The 22277-nt window shown below is 40.3% G+C and overlaps 1 protein-coding gene across 1 annotated transcript in view; it reads left to right on the top strand.

Moving 5' to 3' along the window:
• The window catches only part of LOC145399667 (uncharacterized), a 241162-nt gene extending 219242 nt beyond the window's left edge, over positions 1–21920 (top strand). Inside the window, exon 4 of the mRNA XM_080272212.1 lies at positions 21176–21920. Coding sequence (XP_080128338.1) covers positions 21176–21920 — 745 coding nt within the window. The remainder of the gene's footprint in view (positions 1–21175) is intronic.
• Positions 21921–22277: the final 357 nt, after the last annotated feature.

Here is a 22277-nt window from a genome sequence, read left to right as displayed (position 1 = left end):
TCTCAGTGGTTCTGGGGGTAACAGTTGCAGAAGTGGAGGGAGGGGATGTGGGAGGAGTGAGGAGGGGAGAAATGTGGGGGAGCCAGGGGAGTTATATAGGGGGGTAGGGTGTGGGAGGGTGAAGAAGCAGCAACAGTCTGTCATGGTGGGAGGGAGACTTTCACATGGTTGGGGTAGCAGCGAGACGAGAGTCTCGCTGGGAGAGTAAGGCAGGTGAGTGTGATTAGATGAGAAAAGAAGTTACCTAAAAATGAATTATTATAATATCTGCTGCATATATTGCATTTTTATCTTTACTAAATAAAAAACACTGTCTATTATTCACCACCGTATTTGGGTATCCTGCACTCATTATTATATTATCCTTTGGATATTAAGGCAATAAATAAAGATATTGGACGGTCTTTCGGACCCGAACCAATTTTCATAACTTTTTTTCTTCAGCTATTTCCGTATTCCAATTATCTCTCGTGCTTGAAGTCCCTCTTTTTATCACACTTCTCTCCTACGCCCTACATTTTTTTAGGCATAAGGCATGTTTAACTTTCTCTTTAAATAACCATATTTAGTCAACAAATATTCCTTTCATTAATCCTATTTAATTACCTGTTTTCTTTCAATATGCATTTTGTCTAATAATGGGTGTTACACCTTAATTATTATGCGCCGCTATTTGACGTTTTGAATCTGAAATTTGGTCTAAATTTACGCATATATTTACAGTCTCTCTCAAGTAGGCTGGCAACCTCACACATCTCTCCCCCTGCTTTCTCCTCTTCTCTCGCTACCAATTCCCTCCTTTCCCTTTTGTAGTACTCAGTTTATCTATTCTTTCTCATATTTTTAACCTCATTCCATTAACTTACAAACTTTTAGTGCCATAGGAATTTCTCCTTATCACCTACAGTCTCTACTACATGAAAGTGGAAAAAACTTGCCATCAGGAAAAGAATAACTGGAAATTTATGGCAGAAGGTTACGATATTACCCAAGTTATTTAGAATAGAAAGTGTTGGCAGATAAGCATTTCTTGACGTGATTATCACAGCCACAGCATTTCGCCTTCATAAAACAAGAAGGGACTATAGGTTTCATGCATTACCTCCTTACGTCCAGCATTACTGTGCAGAACGCCTTAATGCATATAACACATTAAGGACCACAAGGACAGTACTGGTAGTCATCGTGATTCTCCATGAAACTCTCCATAGGCTATTGGAAAAGAGTGCTTTTATGTTCAACCTTCAAATTCATAAGTTCTCTATCATGGCAATGATAGGCAAATAAAAACAATATATACAACCAAATTCATCATTTATTATACAACAAAGCTCAAACTGCACTCCGTGCTACCTGAAAAAAATTAAATACCTGATCATATATATATATATATATATATATATATATATATATATATATATATATATATATATATATATATATATATATATACATATATGGCTCTTAACTATGAAAGTTCAACATCGAGTAACCCTATATGGCCAAAGTAATTTCCTCTTAGTGCGTGGACTGACGTTGTAACGAAACTTTATGGTTGTCCCCCTGCAGTAATTATTAATATATTTTTATGGTCATGTATGACTTAATAGTTTTAGTTTATACAAGCGAAAACCTCTAGAAATAATACTCACCGAGGAATTATTCCTTCTCCAGCAAGTTGCGCCTTCAGTGACACACTTCCAAAAATCCTCTGGCCATCCTGTCAACATAACGTTTGCTAGGGTCCTGTGATGCAAACCCTGCTTCGTGCAATACTCTTCTCATAGTCTTTTCGCTGAATTCATGGTCTGTGCATCGGTTTCTGTGGCGTGTAGTGCAACATGGTGGTTTCCGTGTGGTAGGTTGCCATGCTAGTTAGTGTCCTCTGCTTTACCCAACACAATAAATTTTAGTTCAAACAGTGTTCTTCATGGTTATTAATATATATATATATATAGGATCATGTATTTAATTTCTTCAGGTTACATGTGATTGTGTGAGCTGGTTACACCCTTGAGACTGCAGCACGAAGGCAGTTTGAGCTTTGTTGTATAATAAATGATAATTTGGTTGTATATATTGTTTTTATTATCTTTGCCTATCATTGCCATGATGAGAACATAATTCTGAAGTTGAGCATAAAGCACTGTTTTCAATAGCCTATGGAGAGTTTCATGAGAATCACGATGACTACCAGTACTGTCCTTGTGGTCCTTAATGTGTCATACATGGCATTCTGCACAGTAATGCTGGACGTAAGGAGGTAATGCATGAAACCTATAGTCCTTCAGTTTTATGAAGGCGAAATGCTGTGGCTGTGATAATCACGTCAAGAATGCGTATTTGCCAACACTTTCATTCCTAAAATAAACTAAATATCAGTAACCTTCGCCATAAATTTCCAGTTATTCTTTTCCCGATGGCAGTTTTTTCCACTTTCATGTAGTAGGACTGTAGGTGATAAGGGAGAAATTCCTATGGCACTAAAAGTTTGTAAGAAGGAATGAGGTTAAAAATATGAGAAAGAATAGATAAACAGTACTACAAAAGGAAAGGAGGGAACGGGTAGCGAGAGAAGGAGAAAGCAGGGGGGAGGATGTGTGAGGTTGCCAGCCTACTTGAAAGAGACTGCAATATATGCGCAAATTTAGACCAAATTTATTCAAAACGTCAAATAGCGGCGCCAATTAAGGTGTAACACCCATTATTAGACAAATGCATATTGAAAGAAAACAGGTAATTAAATAGATTAATGAAAGGAATGTTTGTTGACAAATATGGTTATTTAAAGAGAAAGTTAAACTGCCTTATGCCTAAAAAAAAATGTAGGGCGTAGGAGAAAGTGATAAAAAGGGGGACTTCAAGCACGAGAGATAATTGGAATACGGAAATAGCTGAAGAAAAAAGTTATGAAAAAATTGGTTCGGGTCCGAAAGACCGTCCAATATCTTTATTTATTGCCTAATATCCAAAGGATAATAATAATGAGTAGGATACCCAAATACGGTGGTGAATAATAGACAGTGTTTTTATTTAGTAGATAAAATGCAATATATGCAGCAGATATTATAATAATTCATTTTTGGTAACTTCTTTTCATCACACTCACCTGCCTTACCCTCCAGCAGACTCTCGTCTCCGCTACCCAACCATTCGTCTCCCCCTCCCACCAGACAGACTGTGCTGCTTCTTCACCCTCCCACACTACCCCCTATATAACTCCGCCCACATTTCTCCCCTCCTCTCCCTCCCACATCCCCCCTCCCTCCACCTGCAACTGTTACCAGAACCACTGAGACCCAAACCAAGTCGCTGGTGGATGGGGTGTAGCCGTTTCATCTGTCCGGAGCTGTACACTTTAAGTGAGAATACTAAAAATCACTACTGTCCCGTAAAGTTCCAGGTTCAAAACAAAAGAGGTAGGTAAAATTACGAGTTAAAGTTTAATGCTCAAACTAACAACAAAACATTCAGGACTCATAAGGATAATGTAATGGCAAAAACAGGTTAAATATATGGTTAACTGCAATAGCCTCTATGAACATGAAATTAGCAAGAGTAAATTTACCTAAGTCAGCCCTGATAAAATGAAAATACACTGGGTAATGCTCAGTTAATGCAAGATAAATTATTACAGATACAAAATAATATTAAAACTGGCTGACAAAATGAATTCTACATAAATTACAAAAAAAACTCACTACAGTAGGCCTACAAATCAACACCTTATGCTATACAGTACAAGGAAAAAATGCAATAACAGTTATACTCAAATTACACAGCTGCTAGATGGTTGGAGACTTACAGAGCACTCACAATAATAATAACGGTACAGGGGATGACAGAGATGTGAACAAAATGAGGAGTAGATCTAAGTGGCAATGATGCAGAGACTGAGCTCATTATATAGGGGCCGGCAGAGCTTGATACAACTTGTAAGAAGGACGCGCAAATGAAGCCATGGGGACAAAGAGTTGATAATCCCGCTCTGAACAACAGAAAGGACGACTTACTCTACTTTAACGGTAGAAGGGGGGAACTGAGGCAGAACACGCTCGTGATCAAACATGCAGCATACTGTGCGTTAAAATTACACAAAGGATGATGAAATCATAGGCTATGTAACAATATATATATATATATATATATATATATATATATATATATATATATATATATATATATATATATTTTGCCAGACTCCTCAATCCCGTTTGGGGTGGCCACAAACAAATCGCCTCCAAGTCGCCCTGTCCCCCGCCTTTTCACTGCCCTGCTCCCTACTCACAGCCCCCTCTCTCATATACCTCTCCCCCCCATCCCTCCTCCTCATCCTCGGCCTGTCCCTCCCTCTTCCCCTCCACCTCACTCACATACACTTTCTTCGTCAGTCTTTCACCCTCCATCCTCTCCACATGGCCAAACCACCTCAGTGTGTTCCTCATAACGCTTTCTATCACATCCACATCCACACCACAAAGCTACTTTACATATATATATATATATATATATATATATATATATATATATATATATATATATATATATATATATTGGATGTTTTACTGTCTTTACAATGGTTAATCCAACTACTCCTAGACGCGTGGACCGATTTTGATGAAACTTTGCCGAAACAGTACCTGAGGTCCCAGATTTCTCTCTCCCTCTCTCTCTCTCTCTCTCTCTCTCTCTCTCTCTCTCTCTCGAAAATTAGATAGATAGATAGATAGATATAGATATAAATAAACATGGCAAACTGCAGGAGAACTCCCATTATCAAATGATGAAAATATAATGACATGGATTATCTTTCGTAATTGTAAATTCATTTATGACACTTAGATGCTGCGGAAACATCATTTATGTTACTAAAAACTGTATAAGTTATTCATGACACCCAGATTCTGCGAGAATAACATGCTACTTAAGAGCACAAAGTTGGATTTATTGACATCGGTGGTGGCGTCCAAGTTCCAACAGAGGGCAATGGGTCGATTCGAACCCAAAACTCATTCTTCCCCAAATTGTTCAGGTTAGTTAGTTAGGTTAAATAATGTTAGGTTTGGATGAATCAGATTAGATTGTGTGAGGTTAGGCTAGGTCATATTAGGTTAAGTTAGTAGGGACGAACGATTAGTGACGGACTGATTTTGAATCCGAATCAACTAAAGGGTCTAACGTAGCAGGTGGCCGTTTTGCCTCGGTTTCCGTGTGAAACTAGTGGTTTTACAGTTGATATTTTCAAAATTACGAATTTCAGACATTTTGTTTTAGCTATCACAATGGTAATTACGTTGTAGTTTGCTGAGAAAAAATGCAGTTAGTTTTATGCATGGGAGCACTCCTGTGTTTTCACCATATCATCATCATCAGCAGCAGCAGCAGTTTGAGTGTCCACTGCAGGACCGGCCTTTCTCGATCGAAATAGGGACGATACAGCCAATGTATCTCTACCAAGTGGCTTAGGCTGTCTAGTAGAGATTGTATGTAGAATGAGAAGTGCTTGTAAGTGTAATTGTAGTGTTGGAGTGGCTTTGGATGTGTGTGTAGTCTGTGAACCAAGTGTAATCGACCCGAGCAAGCCGACTGGGTGCAAGCATACTTTATAGTATGCGACACTGGTTCAGCCACAGCACTCGTTATGTCCGCCAAAGCAGTAGGTGGTCAGAAAAACGCTCCCAAAGTTTATTACCCTGGCGGGGCGTGAACCCTCGTTCTTCCATGTACGAAAATGCACACTTTATCACTGTACCACATATCAAAATAGGGATGATACATCCTATGTATCTCTACCAAGTGAATTAGGTTGTCTGGTAGAGATTGTATGTAGGGTGAGAAGTGTTTGTAAGTGTAATTGTAGTGTTGGAGTGGTTTTGGATGTGCGTAGTCTCTGAACCAAGTGTAATTGGCCCGCGCAAGCCGACTGGGTGTAAGCATACTTTATAGTATGCAAAACGGGTTCAACCACAGCACCCCTTATGTCCACCAAAACAGGAGGTGGCCAGAAGAACGCTTCCAAAGTTTATTACCCTGGCGGGGAGCGGACCTTCGTTCTTCCATGTATGAAAACGCACACTTTACCACTGTACCACAGATCATCCATATATATATATATATATATATATCTACAGTATTGCCAGACGCCTCAATCCCGTTTGGAGTGGCCACAAACAAAACGCCTCCACGTCGCCCTGTCCCACGCCATTTCACTGATCTGGTCCCAACTCACACCCCCTCTCTCATATACCTCTCCACCCAATCCCTCCATCTCATCCTCGGCCTCCCCCTCCCTCTTCCCCCTTCCACCTCACTCACATACACTCTCTTCGTCAGTCTTTCACCCTCCATCCTCTCCACATGGCCAAACCACCTCAGTGTGTTCCTCATAACACTTCCTATCAAATCCACATCCACACCACAATGCTCCTTTATATCCTCATTTGTCAGCCTGTCTCTCCATGTGACTCCACAGGCTCCTCTTAAATACTCGTAATTCATTTCCACTGCTCTCGCTCTTGACTTGTGTCTTTCCAACAACGTCCAAGCTTCACTTCCATACGTTAGAGTTGGTATCACAATACTGTCATGTAGTAACTTTTTCACTTCCATGCTCACTTCCCTGTTTCTTATCACTGCTTTCAGGGAACCAGCAACCTTTCTTCCCTGCTGTACCCTTTCAAGCACTTCATCTTCCAAACCTCCATCCTTACTCATCACACTACCCAAGTACTTAAACTTACTCACATTTTCCATTTCCTCACCATCCAACCTCGCTGTACATTCACTGACTTCAACCCTCTCAAAGACCAACTCTTTACTCTTCCCTACCTTCACCTTTAGATTCCGTTTCTTACACACTCTCCCAAACTCATCCACCAAGCCTTGCAGCTCCCCTTCGTCTTCACTCAACAACACAGTATCATCTGCAAACAACAGTACAGGGAGTTTCCAAACACTATTCTCTCTCACCAGGGCCACTCCAACATCCACTACCCTACCTTGTACCTCTTGTATTACCCCATCCATGTACAGATTGAATAACCATGGAGACATGACACATCCCTGTTTCAACTCAACCTTCAAAGAGAAAAATTCATTTAGTTCACCATGCACACGCACTGCAGCCTTCGCACCATCATACATACTTTTCACAGAATTCAACACCTTCCCATCTACTCCACACATTCTTAATACTTTCCACAATCCTTGTCTATCCACCCTGTCATATGCTTTCTCCAAATCCATGAAAGCCGCATACAACTTCTTTCCCTTCACTAGAAACTTTTCCACTAAAGATCTAAGAAATTAACGAATCCAGAGTATTCAACTTTATTCTTTTTTTTTTTTTTTTTTTGGGGGGGTGTCTTTCCACATACTAGTTTATTCATACGTATTGGGTTTATTTCAGACATCCGAAAAATAAGCAAAGTTTTGGAACACACCAACATATGCCGCCCTGATCGGCCTTAAGCAAAATGATGTAAGACATGTGATAGTTATGTCTTAGACTTATAGGAGTTACCATGAAAAGTTATGCAGCAGACGTAGGAACCAGTCGATTTAGAAATAAATATATATGGAAAGAAATAAAACTAGTTGCAGTGGCTAAGTAATCCAGAAATAGGCGTCCCTGTCACAGGTTTGGAGCGTGTTCGAGGCAGCAAAGACTTAGTTTAGGCCTTTTGGGGGGTTACTTTTTTTTTTTTTTTTTACTGAAGTCTCTGAAGAGCAGTTATCGTGATAGTTTTAAAAGTTACAAATGTCATCGCTGACATAAAAGCTTAAAAAAAAAAAAAAAAAGTTCTGGTTTGTTGAAGCCTGGCGGAAACGTTTTCGGCTTTGAGGGGAAAGTCTGGTACCTGTGGATGGCGGTTTTAATGATAATTACAGAATCATTGATATGAGACGTTTAGTTCAAATAAGAAATAAAAATGAGGCGTTCGTCATGTAGGGAAATTTTATAAGCCGTATGAGGCAAGAATATTACACACTAAACTTCAGGTGACGTAAAGTGTTCTCGCTCGCTTTGTTCGCTCCAGCAATAACAGAACTATCTGCCTTTTCAGCACCAGTAACCAGAGAGAATGTAAATCACCCAACAATGGTAGTAATAAAACTAATCGGCAAGACAAAACCCAAAAGTCAACAATCTCCCACTGGAAAAATATCGCCTCAGTGGCTCAAAAGAACCACGCATTACCTGACCACTGCCACAGGTTCATGTACCATTTCCCAACAAACTGTTCCATGTGTGTCATTAACTACATGGAACAAATATCACCCAAAGACAGTCATTTCTTTCGCACCATCCTAATGAGGTTCGTCAGTTACCTTGTGTGTGTGTGTGTGTGTGTGTGTGTGTGTGTGTGTGTGTGTAATTCACCGGGTCGGTCAGGATCACGGGCAAGGCTGTGACCATATTCCCGGAACACACTGGGCAAGGCTGTGACCGATTCACACACACAACACACACCCGTCCCCTCACACACAGTGACTTTTTTCGCACCACCTGAGCGAGGCATCAGCCTGAGTGTGTGTGTGTGTGTGTGTGTGTGTGTGTGTGTGTGTGTGTGTGTGTGTGTGTGTGTGTGTGTGTGTGTGTGTGTGTGTGTGTGTGTGTGCGTTTTAATTCTATATGAAGAATAGGAAAACGTGGTGCATGTGGTACATAACGAGGCATCGCAAAAACTACCCTGCAAAGTGACTTGAAAAAGATGGATGAGGGATGTCTGGGTTGAAGATAGGGGGAAAGGAAGAAGGAATAAAAAACTAGAAGCCCAGAAGAATATTCTCTCTTAGGGAAAGTAAAAAAACAAAATATCAGAACGCTAAATTCCAGATCAGTTCATTTCGAGATACCTCAACACATTGGGTTTAAACGACTGGAGGTCACAGTTAGTTGGAAATACAGAGAATGACATTTCCAAAGTTGACCTGTGGCATACATGAAGGACGGGAAATGAATAATGATTATGTCTTGCATTAGAGAGGTGGTTAGAAAAGTGTGCTACACGCTTGCCGCAATGGTGATGAGATGCAAGCAGACACTTCCCAAGAGCATTGAGCACTATGAGGTAACGATAGAACAGAGATAAAGCTGCGACAGTGTGGTGAAGAGACAAAGGTTGAGGGGAGCCAGAAAGAGGAGGACAGTCAATGGGACGAAATGCCTTTGACGCCACCTTGAAAAGAAACTTGTACTCGACACGGGCGAATAACACACCTGTATAAAGTGAACAATTGGGCAGGGACTGAGAAAGCATAAAGTCGGCTTAGTACACGTGATCCCTGGAAGTAGACTTTACAAGATTGGCACTATGGTTTTTCCAAGATAAGTCCCGAGAGAATGACACCCCAAGCATTTCGAAAGGTGATGCAAGATTCAATAGTACAGTATATATTAAACATTAATGTTTTTTCCCTGTGGAAAATTTTCGCGGGTGGAAATAGGTAAGAAGTGTGTTATTGATGCATTAAAAATGCAAGATTACTTATACCCCAGTCAGAGCTATGAGCCAAGTCAGAAATTAGGTGTACTACAACCTTATTCTGTGCATATTGAAGTAGCGTCGAACTCAGCAGTTACTTCAACTAACAAGGCATCATCCAGCCCTCTTGAGTTATCAAAAGAGTCTGGATGACTCATTCACTGATGCCTGTCCAGGATGCAACACAGCACCCCATACTATTAAGCTCATTATGGAAGACTGCATTGCACACAATCGTCTGCGCCAACATGACAACATAAACTCCTTGAGAGCTCTGTGGGAAAGCCCGGTCACGGCCGTGGCCTTTGTCAGGGACTCGGGGCTGTTCGGCCAGAATCCCTAGGGAACAACTATTACTACTACTACTAACAAGCAGGCTTGGGTCCGAGTACATGGACTCATACTCGTACTCGTACTTAAGTACATAATATAATGTACTTGTACTTGCACTTGTACTCGGGTTTAAAATTTCCATAGTACTTGTACTTGTACTCGGACTCAAAGTACTCGACAATTTTACGAGTACTTTAGAGTACAACCATGATATATAAAAGTGGTGAGGGTAACAATGGTGTGTCCTTGCAGAGGCCAGGTGGCCTGGGTTGGTGAGTCACTTAGGTCAAGTGGTGTACAGCCACGCCCACTAACTCCTGATAAGCTGCTTTTAATATGTTAGCACCTTGGTACTAATTGCAAGGAGTGAAAAACAGCTGCCTGGAGCCCTGGACAGAATGCTGTGTCACTGAAAGGCAGAGCGACCCAAGCCTATCAAGGGAGATTCGCCCCAAACTCCTCGCGAATAGAGTCGAACATTCAGTTCAACTCCAGAATAATTTTGACCTTTATGGTCGCTGTTACCCTGATGGAGGGGGAGGAAGGGGAAGGCGATAATCAAAACCAGGCCAAGTCAGGACGCAGGGATGGAAACTGTTCGAAAATTATCTTATTATATGTATGTAGGTACTGTACATATATATAATTACACACACACACACACACACACACACACACACACACACATATATATATATATATATATATATATATATATATATATATATATATATATATATATATATATATATATATATATATATACGAAATAAACTGCTGAAAGCAATTGAAGTTAAATAAGTAAAATGTACTCGAACTTGGATTCGAGTATAGCACAAATGTACTCGTCCTTGGATTCGAGTTCAGCTATAAAACGGAGTACTTGTACTTGTACTTGGATTCGTGATACCGTAATGTAATCGTACTTGAACTCGAGTACAGAAAAATGTACTCGAACCCAAGCCTGCTAACAAGGGACGAGGCTATGGCCCACCTAATGTCTGACTTGGCTCATTATCTCTATTTGGGGCAAAAGTAATCTTGTTGTTTTTAATGCATGAAAAATGTTTTTACATCTTTCAGTCAGACATAATCTTCCGCAGGAGTATCCTCAAAATTTTTTACAATATCCAACTCAATCCTGCATCATCTTTAAACATACTTGGGGTTTGATTCTCTCGGGACTGATCTTGGAAAGATCATATTACCTCTTCAGTAAAATTTGTTTCCAAGACATTAGGTGCGCTTTGCCGACTTCATGCTTCTTTACCCCTTAATAGTTGTTGACTTTATACACAGATTTTATTCTCCCCTGTGTACAGTAGAGTACAACTCTCATGTGTGGGAGGTCTCCCCACATACAGCTCTTCTCAACAAGGTGGAGTCAGAGGCTTTTCGTCTCATTAACTCTCCTACTTTCTCTGGCTCCCTTCAACCTCTGTCTCTCCGCAGCACTGTTCCATGCTTATTTCTCTTTCTATCTCTGCTTCAATGGTCACAGCTCCTTTGAGCTGTCTGCTTGCATCCCTCCGCCACTACGGCGAGTGCATAGCACCCGTCTGGCAACAAACTATTTCTGTCCATCTCTTTAATGCAAGCGTTTACAGTTACTCCAAGTCCATCCTGTCTGCAACAGGTTAACTCTGGAACTTTTCACCTCTGTATGTATTTCCTACTGCTTGTGACTTCGTCTTGTAAACCCAGTGTGGCCAGTCATTTCGAAATGAACGGATCTTGAATATGGCTCTCTGTTATCTTTTTTTTTTTTTTTTTTTCTTGGAGGGAACAATCTAGCGGGCTTCTGGCCTTTCGTTCCTTTTTCCTTGCATAAAAAAAAAAAAAAAAATGGTGAGTTAGGTGCTATGAGAAGTGAATGGAGAGCTGAAGGGTGGAGTCATCAGCGTTTGTGTGAACAGGGTTAGATGTAAAGCATAAAAGGTCACTGGTGAATAGAAAGAAGAGAGTTGACGATAGCACACCCAGAGGAACATCACTATTGATAGCATCATCAGCATATAAGTAACAGGGTTAGATGTAAAGCATAAAAGATCACTGGTGAATAGAAAGAAGACAGCACACCCTGAGGAACATTACTATTGATAGCTTTAGAAGAACAGTGGTTCGCTATACTATAAGCAAGAGAACGACCAGAAAACAAGCTACAGATGAAGGCACTTACTGAGGGATAGAAACCGTAAGCAGGCAGTTTGGAACTTAAAGATATATACCAGAATCGATGGAAAACCTTTGAGATGTCCAGTACAAAGGTAAAGTTTCTCCAAAGTCACCAAAGGAATGTGACCAAGAGTCTGAAAGGAATGAGAAAATAGCCTGTGGAGCATTCCTGGCGGAACCAGTACTGTCAGTCGGAAAGAAGACTGTTCTAAGAAAGGTGCTTTCTTTATTTTTGGTTAAGATTCAAAAACTTCATAAATACAGGATGTTAAAGTAACTAGGCGATAGTTAGGGCGGTGGGATTGCTTTTTTTTTTTTTTTTTTTTTTTTTAAGGACAGGCTGAATGAGAACAAACTTTAAGCTAGAGGGAAAAATACAAGTCTACAGACAAAGCGAGAGTTTAGCTAGTCAGGGTGTAAGCACAGAAGCACGGTTCTTGAGGACAACAGGAGGAACTCCATCAGGCCCATATACTGTACCATGTAGCTGTTTCTTCTACTGAAAAAAGCAAAACTCTTTGCTCAGACGTTTCTTTCATTTCCACTTTAGACGATTCCAGAGCTGTTCCTTCATCACACCTTCCTGTGACTTCCCATGATTGAACTCGAAATTTCTTCAATCGATGTACTAACTGCCCTCACTGACCTCAGTACTAACATGTACAACTTAGTAATACACGTGTAAGGTTGTTGCCTTGAGTTTTTGTGTCCTGCCTTTCTCCTATTTGTCTAAGCTCCGGTCTTGAAAGACAGCCCAGCTACCCACTAGGCGTTTAAGGGACGGGAAGCCGACCCTTAAAACACCTAGCATAACAATAATGATTGGATATCAAGGTTGCAATAGTATGAGGACTAAAATGTTTCCGTGACAGTTTGCCAAACCCAGCAACTGCTTCAGTGTTCCACAGCAGTTTTTATATCGTTTGGCTGATTATGGCTAGATATCAGAGGCTAGACTGGTTAAACCTTCTCACGTGTCATCGTCCTCCCTCCGCCCAGCATTTTATTTATTTTTTTTTATTACTGCAGGAGCAATTTGCCATCATTCATCACCCGTTTGGGGAAGGGATTGGTTAAAAGTAGTTCAGAGGTTGTTTTATCTGGGAAACACATTGAGCTTACTTCGAAGCAGAATCCTATGGTTAGTGTAGACAAGCTGGGGCGAGAGTCTTTCCTGGCTGACTGTCTTGCTCTCGCGCCAAATTACTCCTGACAAAAAGAAATAATACCGACCACGCATTAACAGCAGGGTTGTTAGTAATTCGTATCCTTTTTGTATTTATTATAATAACAATAAACCACCATCACTTCTGTAACTCATTCAACTCCAAACCTTGCTGAATAACCTGATATGTAAATAAATAACAGGGAATCATCCACACGGCGAAGTCCCGGAACCAAAAACACCGCCCCCCCTCCCCTTTCCGGTGCACTGGATTATGGCGTCTGACTGTTGATAGACAAATGAATGCTCCTTTCTGCTCAGGACACTGCATATCACCATTGTTCATTCAGTGCTGTTTGAATTCCGTCAAATTTTTTAAATACGTGGTACCATAATTATCAGTAAATTTCTTTTCGTAGCTAGCAGTGCCTCATTATAAGGAAAAAAAAATAATAATATAGACTGGAACAGTAACATGACGACTATCATACTTCGAAGTTGTTCTTTAGTTACTATTGCTCCTAGCATCATTGATTTCTTGGGAAACATTGGGGAAAAAAAAAAAAATGGTCGCCATCTTTCTACATCATTGCTCTGCTCCACTTCAAACTATTTTACGCATAAAACTTTTTCGAATCCGCTCAATAGGCATAAGTTAGTATTCGGAGGTAACGGAAATGCTCTGAGTAGTATAAAGCAGTACAGTTTGTCAGTTTCTCAGGTAATAACCAAAGTTTGCTGATTTGAGTGGAAAGATGGCGGCATTTATTAGCGGCGTGCCATCAGCTGACTGACCTACAACACAGGCGTTGGAGAGGCAGCTGGACTGTGGTGCAGTTTTTCAAGGATAGGCACCATTAGTAGGTTAGAGTCATCATTGTTTGATAAGCTAAGTCGAAATGAACGGTAACATATACATTAAGATCTAGATTAGTTGTAATGCTATTCGTTGCGTATCAGTTAGGCATAACTTTGCCCAGAGACATGGGTTGAATTTATCGTGTTTAATTTGCTTACGTTGGTTTCATATTCACTAATCACCTTTGCGTCATCCGGTTATTCGAGCTATCACTGGGTGTTTTTTTTTCATGAATGTCTGTACTCAAGTTAACCAGAATGTTATCATGTAGCCAGTAGATATTATAGCAGGGCCCGGCAGCAAAATGTTCGCTTTACATTCAGCAGCAGAAAGACCTTGCCAATTCAATTCGTATTTCTCTAGTGTGTTTTCTCTATTTTCTGCGAATTTCCAGGGTGGTAAATATTATTTTCCTATAGAATTCCCCGCCTCGGTTATTATGATCATGTTCTGGTGTATTGGAAGCGACATACACAAATGTACCGAAATTTATTTATGTTACTTTTCATTTGTTTACTCTTTACAACTTTTATGCCCGTAAATGATTTCCCTGTTGATTTTGTTTCTCCATTGACCTTGTTTCCTTGTTATTATCCATCTCTTTTTTTCTTTACTGACGATTATTTTGTGAAGTGGCTTTCATTTTCCATTTCCAAATTGTAGGTTAGGTTGTCAGATTGTTAAGTACAGTTAGGTTAGATTTAGTTTAAACTATTAGGTTAGGTTAGGTTAACCAGTGAGTTAGAGTACCGGGTATGTTACTTTGTTGGGTGCTGGTGATTTATTTAGGATTAGGTCATATACAGATAGATGACTCAACATTTCACAGTTCATTCACACTTATACACCCATTTACAGTACCCTCGCATCCAGTATGGTATTTTTGTCAGACAGTACTACCGTACTGGACTAAATCCATTCTGGACTAAATCCGTACTGGACAAACAACAGACCTTATGGGAAAAATGAATAATGTCAGACAAACCTTGAAAAAGTCCCCCCAAAATTCAACTTAACTACATTTTGTCGCGACTAAGATTTTACCAACCTTTTAGGTAAGTGGTGATGGGGTTGAGGGTGGGAAGGAGGAGGGATTTCTGAGGCTGTAGGAGGTCCTACTGACCCCCTGGAGGAAGCCCTCAGGATCCTGAGGAGGTCCCTCTGCCTCAACCTCCCTCATAAATCCCTCATAGTCACACACTGACACATCGTTGTCTTTGTCATCAGGGGGAAGTCACTGCAATTTGACTGGCACACGTCACGAGGAAGGTGTACCGGACTGGAGTGGCAGTACTAGGGAAACGTTCCTCGGTGTTGGCCATCTTACCAGGCATGGGCAGGTAATAGTACTGGACGCAGCATGTCAGGGCGAGGGTAGAACTCCTTGGATTTGGCCCACTTTGCGCGGCCGATCTGTACTATCCCAACAAATCCATACTATAGTAATAAATTATTTTTTTGATGACTGTACTGGAAAAAGTTAGTACTGGACACGAGGGTACTGTACAAAGTCTAATATCTTTAACTCTCAACTCAGTGCAGCCATCTCCATAAATCAAGACTTATCTAAAAGCAATGAATGGGGACAAACAACCTTGTCTTATTTAATGCTGGTAAAACCAAATACAGTATATACAATGTACTAATAGACAGATTTTGCCAGATTCACATAGTACCTTCAGTGCTGCTAATATTCCCATCTCCAAAAACATTGAAATTCTCGGTGTCTCACAAAACAACGTCTTTAGCTGGACCTCTCATGTCTTGCTAAAACCGTCTCAAAGAAACTTGGATTATTGTACAGAGTGCGTAACTTCTTCACTGACCAGCAGTTAGCTATAATTTATGAGTCATGTGCACTCTCAGCTTGAATATTTCTCACCCTTGTGGAATGGATGTGGAGAGGTTGCATTAAAACAACTAGGCAAAATTCAGAATGAAGCTGTTGGAATTATTAATAACCTGCCATTATAAATAAAGTACCTCCCCTACAAGTAAGAAGGAATGTTGCCTCCATTGCATTACAGTAAGGCCTCACTATAATGGACTAATTCCAGCCCAAGCCAGTCCAAATAACGCAAAATTCCGATAAAAGTAACATCTGGACTTCCCCATGCTAACTCAGCTTTTTCCGATATATCAGACATTAGTCCGGATCGCGTGAATGGTTTTTAAACTGTTTTGACTACCATTGCAGTACTGTACTGTGTTATAACTTCATTACGTTAATCAAATAGTATAATATATATAATAATACTGTACTGTACACTGATAAACAATATCTTTTATTTACCTTATTGTGGAGAACATACCTGAAGTGGTCAGGTAGTCCGGACTGCTTTTGGCTTTTCAGACTTTTTGCGATATATATATATAGGAATATAGTCCGGTACCTCCTCGAGTCCGATAAAAATTAATTCTGGTCTATTAAAATCTGTTATATTGAGGTTTTTATTATACAGATATTTTTATGGCAAATGCTCAGACGAAGTTGCGTTCATTATGCCACTTCTCCATGCCTTCCCTCGTGCTACACGGGCATCTGGTAGCACTCATACCTGGAATGTCACACAGCCATATTGCAGAACTGGCTATCAGATTTCTTTTATTCCCCAAACTCCGTCTATCTGGAACTCGTTTTCCTGGAGTTGTTTCCCCCAAAACTTCAACCTACAGCTGTTCAAGTCCAACTGTTACAGATATTTTTTGAATGGAGGATGCCAGTAATCTTGTCTGTCTATGTATCTATTGCCAGACGCCTTAATCCCATAAGGGGTGGCCACAAACAAATCGCCTCCATATCACCCTGTCCAATGCCATTTCACTGCCCTGGTTCCAACCCACACCCCCCTCTCTCATATACCCTCCACTCCATCCCTCCATCTCATCCTTGGCCTCCCCTCCCTCTCCTCCCCTCCAGCTCACTCACATACACTCTCCTCATCAGTCTCTCACTCCATCCTCTCCACATTGCCAAACCACCCCAGTGTGTTTCTCCTAATGCTTCCCAGCACATCCACATACACACCACAACACTTCTTCACTTCCTTATTTGTCAGTCTGTCTCTCCATGTGACTCCACACTCTCCTCTCAAGTAACTCATTTCCACTGCTCTCACTCTTGACTTCTGTCCCTCCAACAAGGTCCAAGCTTCACTTCCATAAGTTAGAGTTGGTATCACAATACTGTCGTGTAGTAACTTTTTCACTTCCATGCTCACTTCCCTGTTCCTTATCACTGCTTTCAAGGAACCAGTAACCTTTCTTCCTTGATGTACCCATTCAAGTACTTCAGCCTCTAAACTTCCATCCTTACTCTTCACAGTACCCAAGTACTTAAACAAACTCACATTTTCCATTTCCTCCTCATCCAACCTCACTGTACATTCATTCACTTCACTTCTCTCAAAGACCATAACTTTTCCCTACATTCACCTTTAGATTCTGTTTCTTACACACTCTCCCAAACTCATCCACCAAGCCTTGCAGCTCCCTTTCATCATCACTTAACAACACAGTATTATCTGCAAACAACAGTACAGGGAGTTTCCAAATACTACCCTCTCTCACTAGGGCCACTCCAACATCCACTGCCCTACCTTGTATGTCTTTTATAACCCCATCCATATACAGATTGAACAACCATGGGGCATAGCACATCCCTGTTTCAATCCAACCTTCAAATAGAAAAATTCACTCAGTTCACTATCCACATGCACAGCCGCCTTAGCACCCTCATACATACTCTTCATGGCATTCAGCAGCTTCCCATCTACTCCATATATTCTTAATACTTTCCACAATCCTTGTCCTTCAAGCTTGTCATATGCTTTCTCCAAATCTGGTGTATGGATTATTTTTTTTATTCATTTATTTTTTCTTCCTCTGTTCTGTTATTTAAAATATATACACATACTGGTACTGTATATATATGTTACCTATATGAGACAAGATTAGAACATATTTTACTAGGCTTGGTTATCTTTCATGTAAGTTGTAGAATTCCCCAATTATCGTGAATCATGATGGAGTACCGAAAGGTGCCTGGGATGCCAAGGTGCGAACAAGTCACCTCTACCATTATGCTGAGGAATCAAGCAAGAATTGACACAGCATATCTAAAAAACAATAGGGAAACATATTTAACAAGAAATGTTCAGAATTAGTTTCTAAGGAATTACAAATATTTACTCTTCCCAGTCTAGAGTATTTTGAACCGTCGAACATGCAGTCGGAAATGAATAAAGTCATAAGCGAATTTACAAATGTTTTCCTTGTTTCGAACTTTGTGTCGGGATCTTTCACGTGCCATGAGAGAGCTCCTATGCGTTCGTTTTTTCATTACTAGTCGCTAGTAGGCATGGCCAAGCACCTGACATGTGCGATGGCTAACTGTTTTTTTTTTTTTTTTCCCCCCCAGCTGATTGATGCTTTTGTTTTCATGTCCACCAGTCATAGGTCAGCATAACTAGTGGTCACTTAGCACTTGATTTTGAATTTCAGTATCAGGATGGTGTCTCTGTGCTCCAGCTGGGAGAGTGATTACTTCTCAGTTATTGCAGAATTTCACGGGGAGTGTGCAGACATCTGAAGCTACAGTATTAAGTTTTTCAGACATCATGGTGTTGTGGCAGCTCAGGTGATTTGTAAAAACTGTTAAAATCCATGCAGCCTAGTTCAGAGACGATAAACTTTTTGTTTTGTAGAGGCCTATTGTGAAATGTACCTGTTAAGATAGCAGATGTATATTTAAAGTTAAGGATTTTCTACTACTTACAGTATTTATTTATTTAATTTTTTTTTTACGGGGAAGATAAATATATAATATACAGGAAAGATGTTGTCTAAAAACTTTTGGCCTTAGATCTATCTTCCTTGAGTCATAAACAAATGTCTTGTTTGACCAAGAAAAGGTGGTTTGAAATTTATTTGTGATAGTGTGGGAAAAAACTCGTCACTATTTTTTAGTCTTGGACCTTGTTGGAGGGACACAAGTCAAGAGTGACAACAGTGGAAATGAGTTACGGCATTTGAAAAGAGCATGTGGAGTCACATGGAGAAACAAACTGGCAAATGAGGAAGTGAAGCAGCATTGCGGTGTGGATGTGGATGTGACAGTAAGCATTAGGAGAAATACATAGAGGGTTTGATGATGTGGAGAGGATGGAGAGTGAGAGACTGATGAGGAGAGTGTATGTTAGAGAGGGGGAGGCCAAGGATGAGATGGAGGGATGGAGTGGAGAGGTACATGAGAGATGGGGGTGTGAGCTGGGAGCAGGGCAATCAAATGGTGGGGATAGGGTGACATGGAGGCCATTTGTTTGTGACCTCCCCATACAGGGTTAAGGCATCTGGCAATAAATAGAGATAGAAATGTGTATACTATAACTTTGACAACCTTCCACCCATCTCCAGCAGTCTGAGTTAGTGGGATTTTACCGCACCAGGTATGTTAAGCAAACACATTGTCAAAAGCACTTAATTTATTGTTGGAATGATCTGTTGTTCAGTGATATGTCATGCAATGAGACCTTCCTGTACATTGTAGCTACATCTCAGGTGCAACGTGACAGATGTATAGTACCGGTACTCGTTTTGACATGATCTTAAATTCTTGTAAATATGATTGTGAAATTGGAATATAACACTGGCAAGGAAGCATACTTGGATGATGTTGAAAGCATCTGCCCTGCACTAAGTGATGCAGCACATGGCTGTCTAGGGCTTGTCAGCCATGCTCACCACAAGCAACTTAAGTGTTGTCAGATTCATGTGATGGTAAAATGTAGTGGCACCATTGTTAGATTAAGGAGTATTAGCCTACTCGGAACCTCTCTTATCATGGAGATTTTCACATGAGATACACATCATATTTTCTGGATGTAGAGACATTAACTTCTAGTATAACTACAATTTACTGCTGAAAATATTTGTCCACTAGCTACCTAAAGTATAATAAGAACTGGTTTGTGACCCAGGTGAGTGGTGTGAGAGCAGCTGGAGATTGGATGACTAACGTGCAAGGCAGCCAGCAGTCAGTGCACCAAAGGAGCTGATGTGGACTCTACTGACCCCAGCTGTAAGGTAATGGTTGTGGCATGACTCATACCATACAGTCCTGGCTGTTTACATAAAGTACTGTACAGTATCATCAGGTTCACAGTGATGCTTGACTAATGGTAGCTTTTCCTCCAGGTCCACAACTGAAGTAAGAGCAGTGAAGCAGACACATCGGCAATGTGATCATCATGGAGGTTTCTAATAAATGGAATTTGTATTGCTATTCCCTGCATGTCAGCAAGTGGGTTGGCGGAGGGTTAGTGCTCCTCCCTGTAAACCAACACTCAAAGAGAAATGACCACCCCCTATGGGATTATGGTGTCTGGCTGTACATAGGTAGATAGTATATGATTCATATCATATGATACATGGTAAAAGGGATTCATGGATTATTTAATGGACTGAATGGCAGTGGAAAATGAAGAATTTTGCTGTCACATATTTATGTCTTATTTTTTAAATAACAGAACAGAGGAAGGAAAGACAAATGAATAAAAAAAAAGAGATAAAACCACACACCAGATTTCTGGCATCCATAGACTATGGTCACTCTTTAAATGTTATATGTAGAAAGTAGATAGGTTTTCAGCTAGCACATACCATACATAATTTCAGTCTGCTTGTGGGCAGTGATAACATATCAGTGTATTGACAATTATTGTTCCGTAGTAATTATTTTCTGAAAATCATTGTTCAGTTTTAAGAATCTGTTATTAGTGCATAATACTTACAGGAACATTTCCACGTGACATTTGTGTTAGGCATTGGTTATAGTCGTGCCACATAGTAAGGTTAATGGTCTGCTGGAGCAGAGTGGAAAGTACTTAAGATTGATGGGTATTAAGAGTGAGGGGGGGATGATGTAATGGAGATGGTAAAGGAAAAACCAGATATTAAATGAAAATCTGAGGTGGGTCATGTAGTTATGGAAGTGGATAAAGAAGAACCACATGTTAAGTTAGAGAGCGAGGTTGATGAAATAATAGTTAAAGAAGAACCAAATGTTAAATTAGAGTGTGAAGCAGATGAAGAAATGTTATTTGTTGAGAATGGGATTGTCCATGACCCAGTGACCCTCTCACCTGCAGTTGAGAGGTTCAGATGTTTAGAGTGCAATAAACTGTTTTCCTCTAAGACTCTGCTTACTCGGCACTCAGTAGTCCATACAGGAGTGAAGGAGTTTGTGTGTGAAGAATGTGGTAAACAGTTTAGGAGAAATAGTCACCTCTCCCAGCACCTACTAACTCATACAGGAGTGAAGAAGTTCAAGTGTGGTGAGTGTGATAAAATGTTTGGTTCTAAAAGCAAACTAAATGAACATCTAGTAGTTCATTCAGGAATCAAGAAGTTCAAATGTAATGAGTGTGGTAAAGCATTTGGACAGAAAAGTCACCTAACTCGGCACCAAATGCAACATTCAGGAGTGAAGAACTTCGAGTGTGATGAATGTGGTAAACAGTTTAATCTTAAGCAGGTTCTCACCAGGCACTTGCAAATTCATTTAGGAATAAAGAAGTTCAAATGTGATGAATGTGGTAAACTGTTTGTTCAAAAAGATAATCTCATTCGACACCTATTAGTTCATTCAGGAGTGAAGAATTTCCAGTGTGAAGAATGTGGTAAACTGTTTAGTGAGAAAGGCAACCTAACTCAGCACTTACTAATTCATTCAGGAGTGAAGAAGTTCAAGTGTGATGAATGTGGTAAACTGTTTACTTATAAAGGCGACCTCAATAGGCATCTGCTTGTTCATTCAGGAGTGAAAAAGTTTAAGTGTGATATATGTGACAAACGGTTTACAACCAAACAGGACAAAGACAGGCATACTGCCATTCACTGAAAAGTCAAGAGGTATTGGTGTTTTCCATGGGATGTGGTGATGTATAGTAGAAACTCTGTAGAAAGCAAGAGATCTGGACCTGTACAAACAAAACTCATGTGCTAACAAATGCCCGTTGAGGCTGACAAAGATATTAAGCACTAGCAGAGGCTTTAAAGGCCTTAATAGTTTTGCTAAGCTGTTAGATCTCAGGAGCTCTTTTACTCTCAAACCAGGTGTGCAAGTTGATACCTTGGTGAACCAACTCCAACAATACAAGCGGCACCAACACGTTTATCAAGAAAGAAGAAATATTTAATGGAGATAGTGATCAAGAACTAATTGGATCATGCTGGAATCACAAAGTACAGTAGACTA

Source organism: Coenobita brevimanus, chromosome 6, assembly GCF_032717465.1.
Source record: "Coenobita brevimanus isolate Jiangsu-jjx chromosome 6, ASM3271746v2, whole genome shotgun sequence".
NCBI lineage: Eukaryota > Metazoa > Arthropoda > Malacostraca > Decapoda > Coenobitidae > Coenobita > Coenobita brevimanus.
The sequence above is the reverse complement of the archived record's forward strand: the minus strand, read 5'-3'. Positions and strand labels throughout refer to the sequence as shown.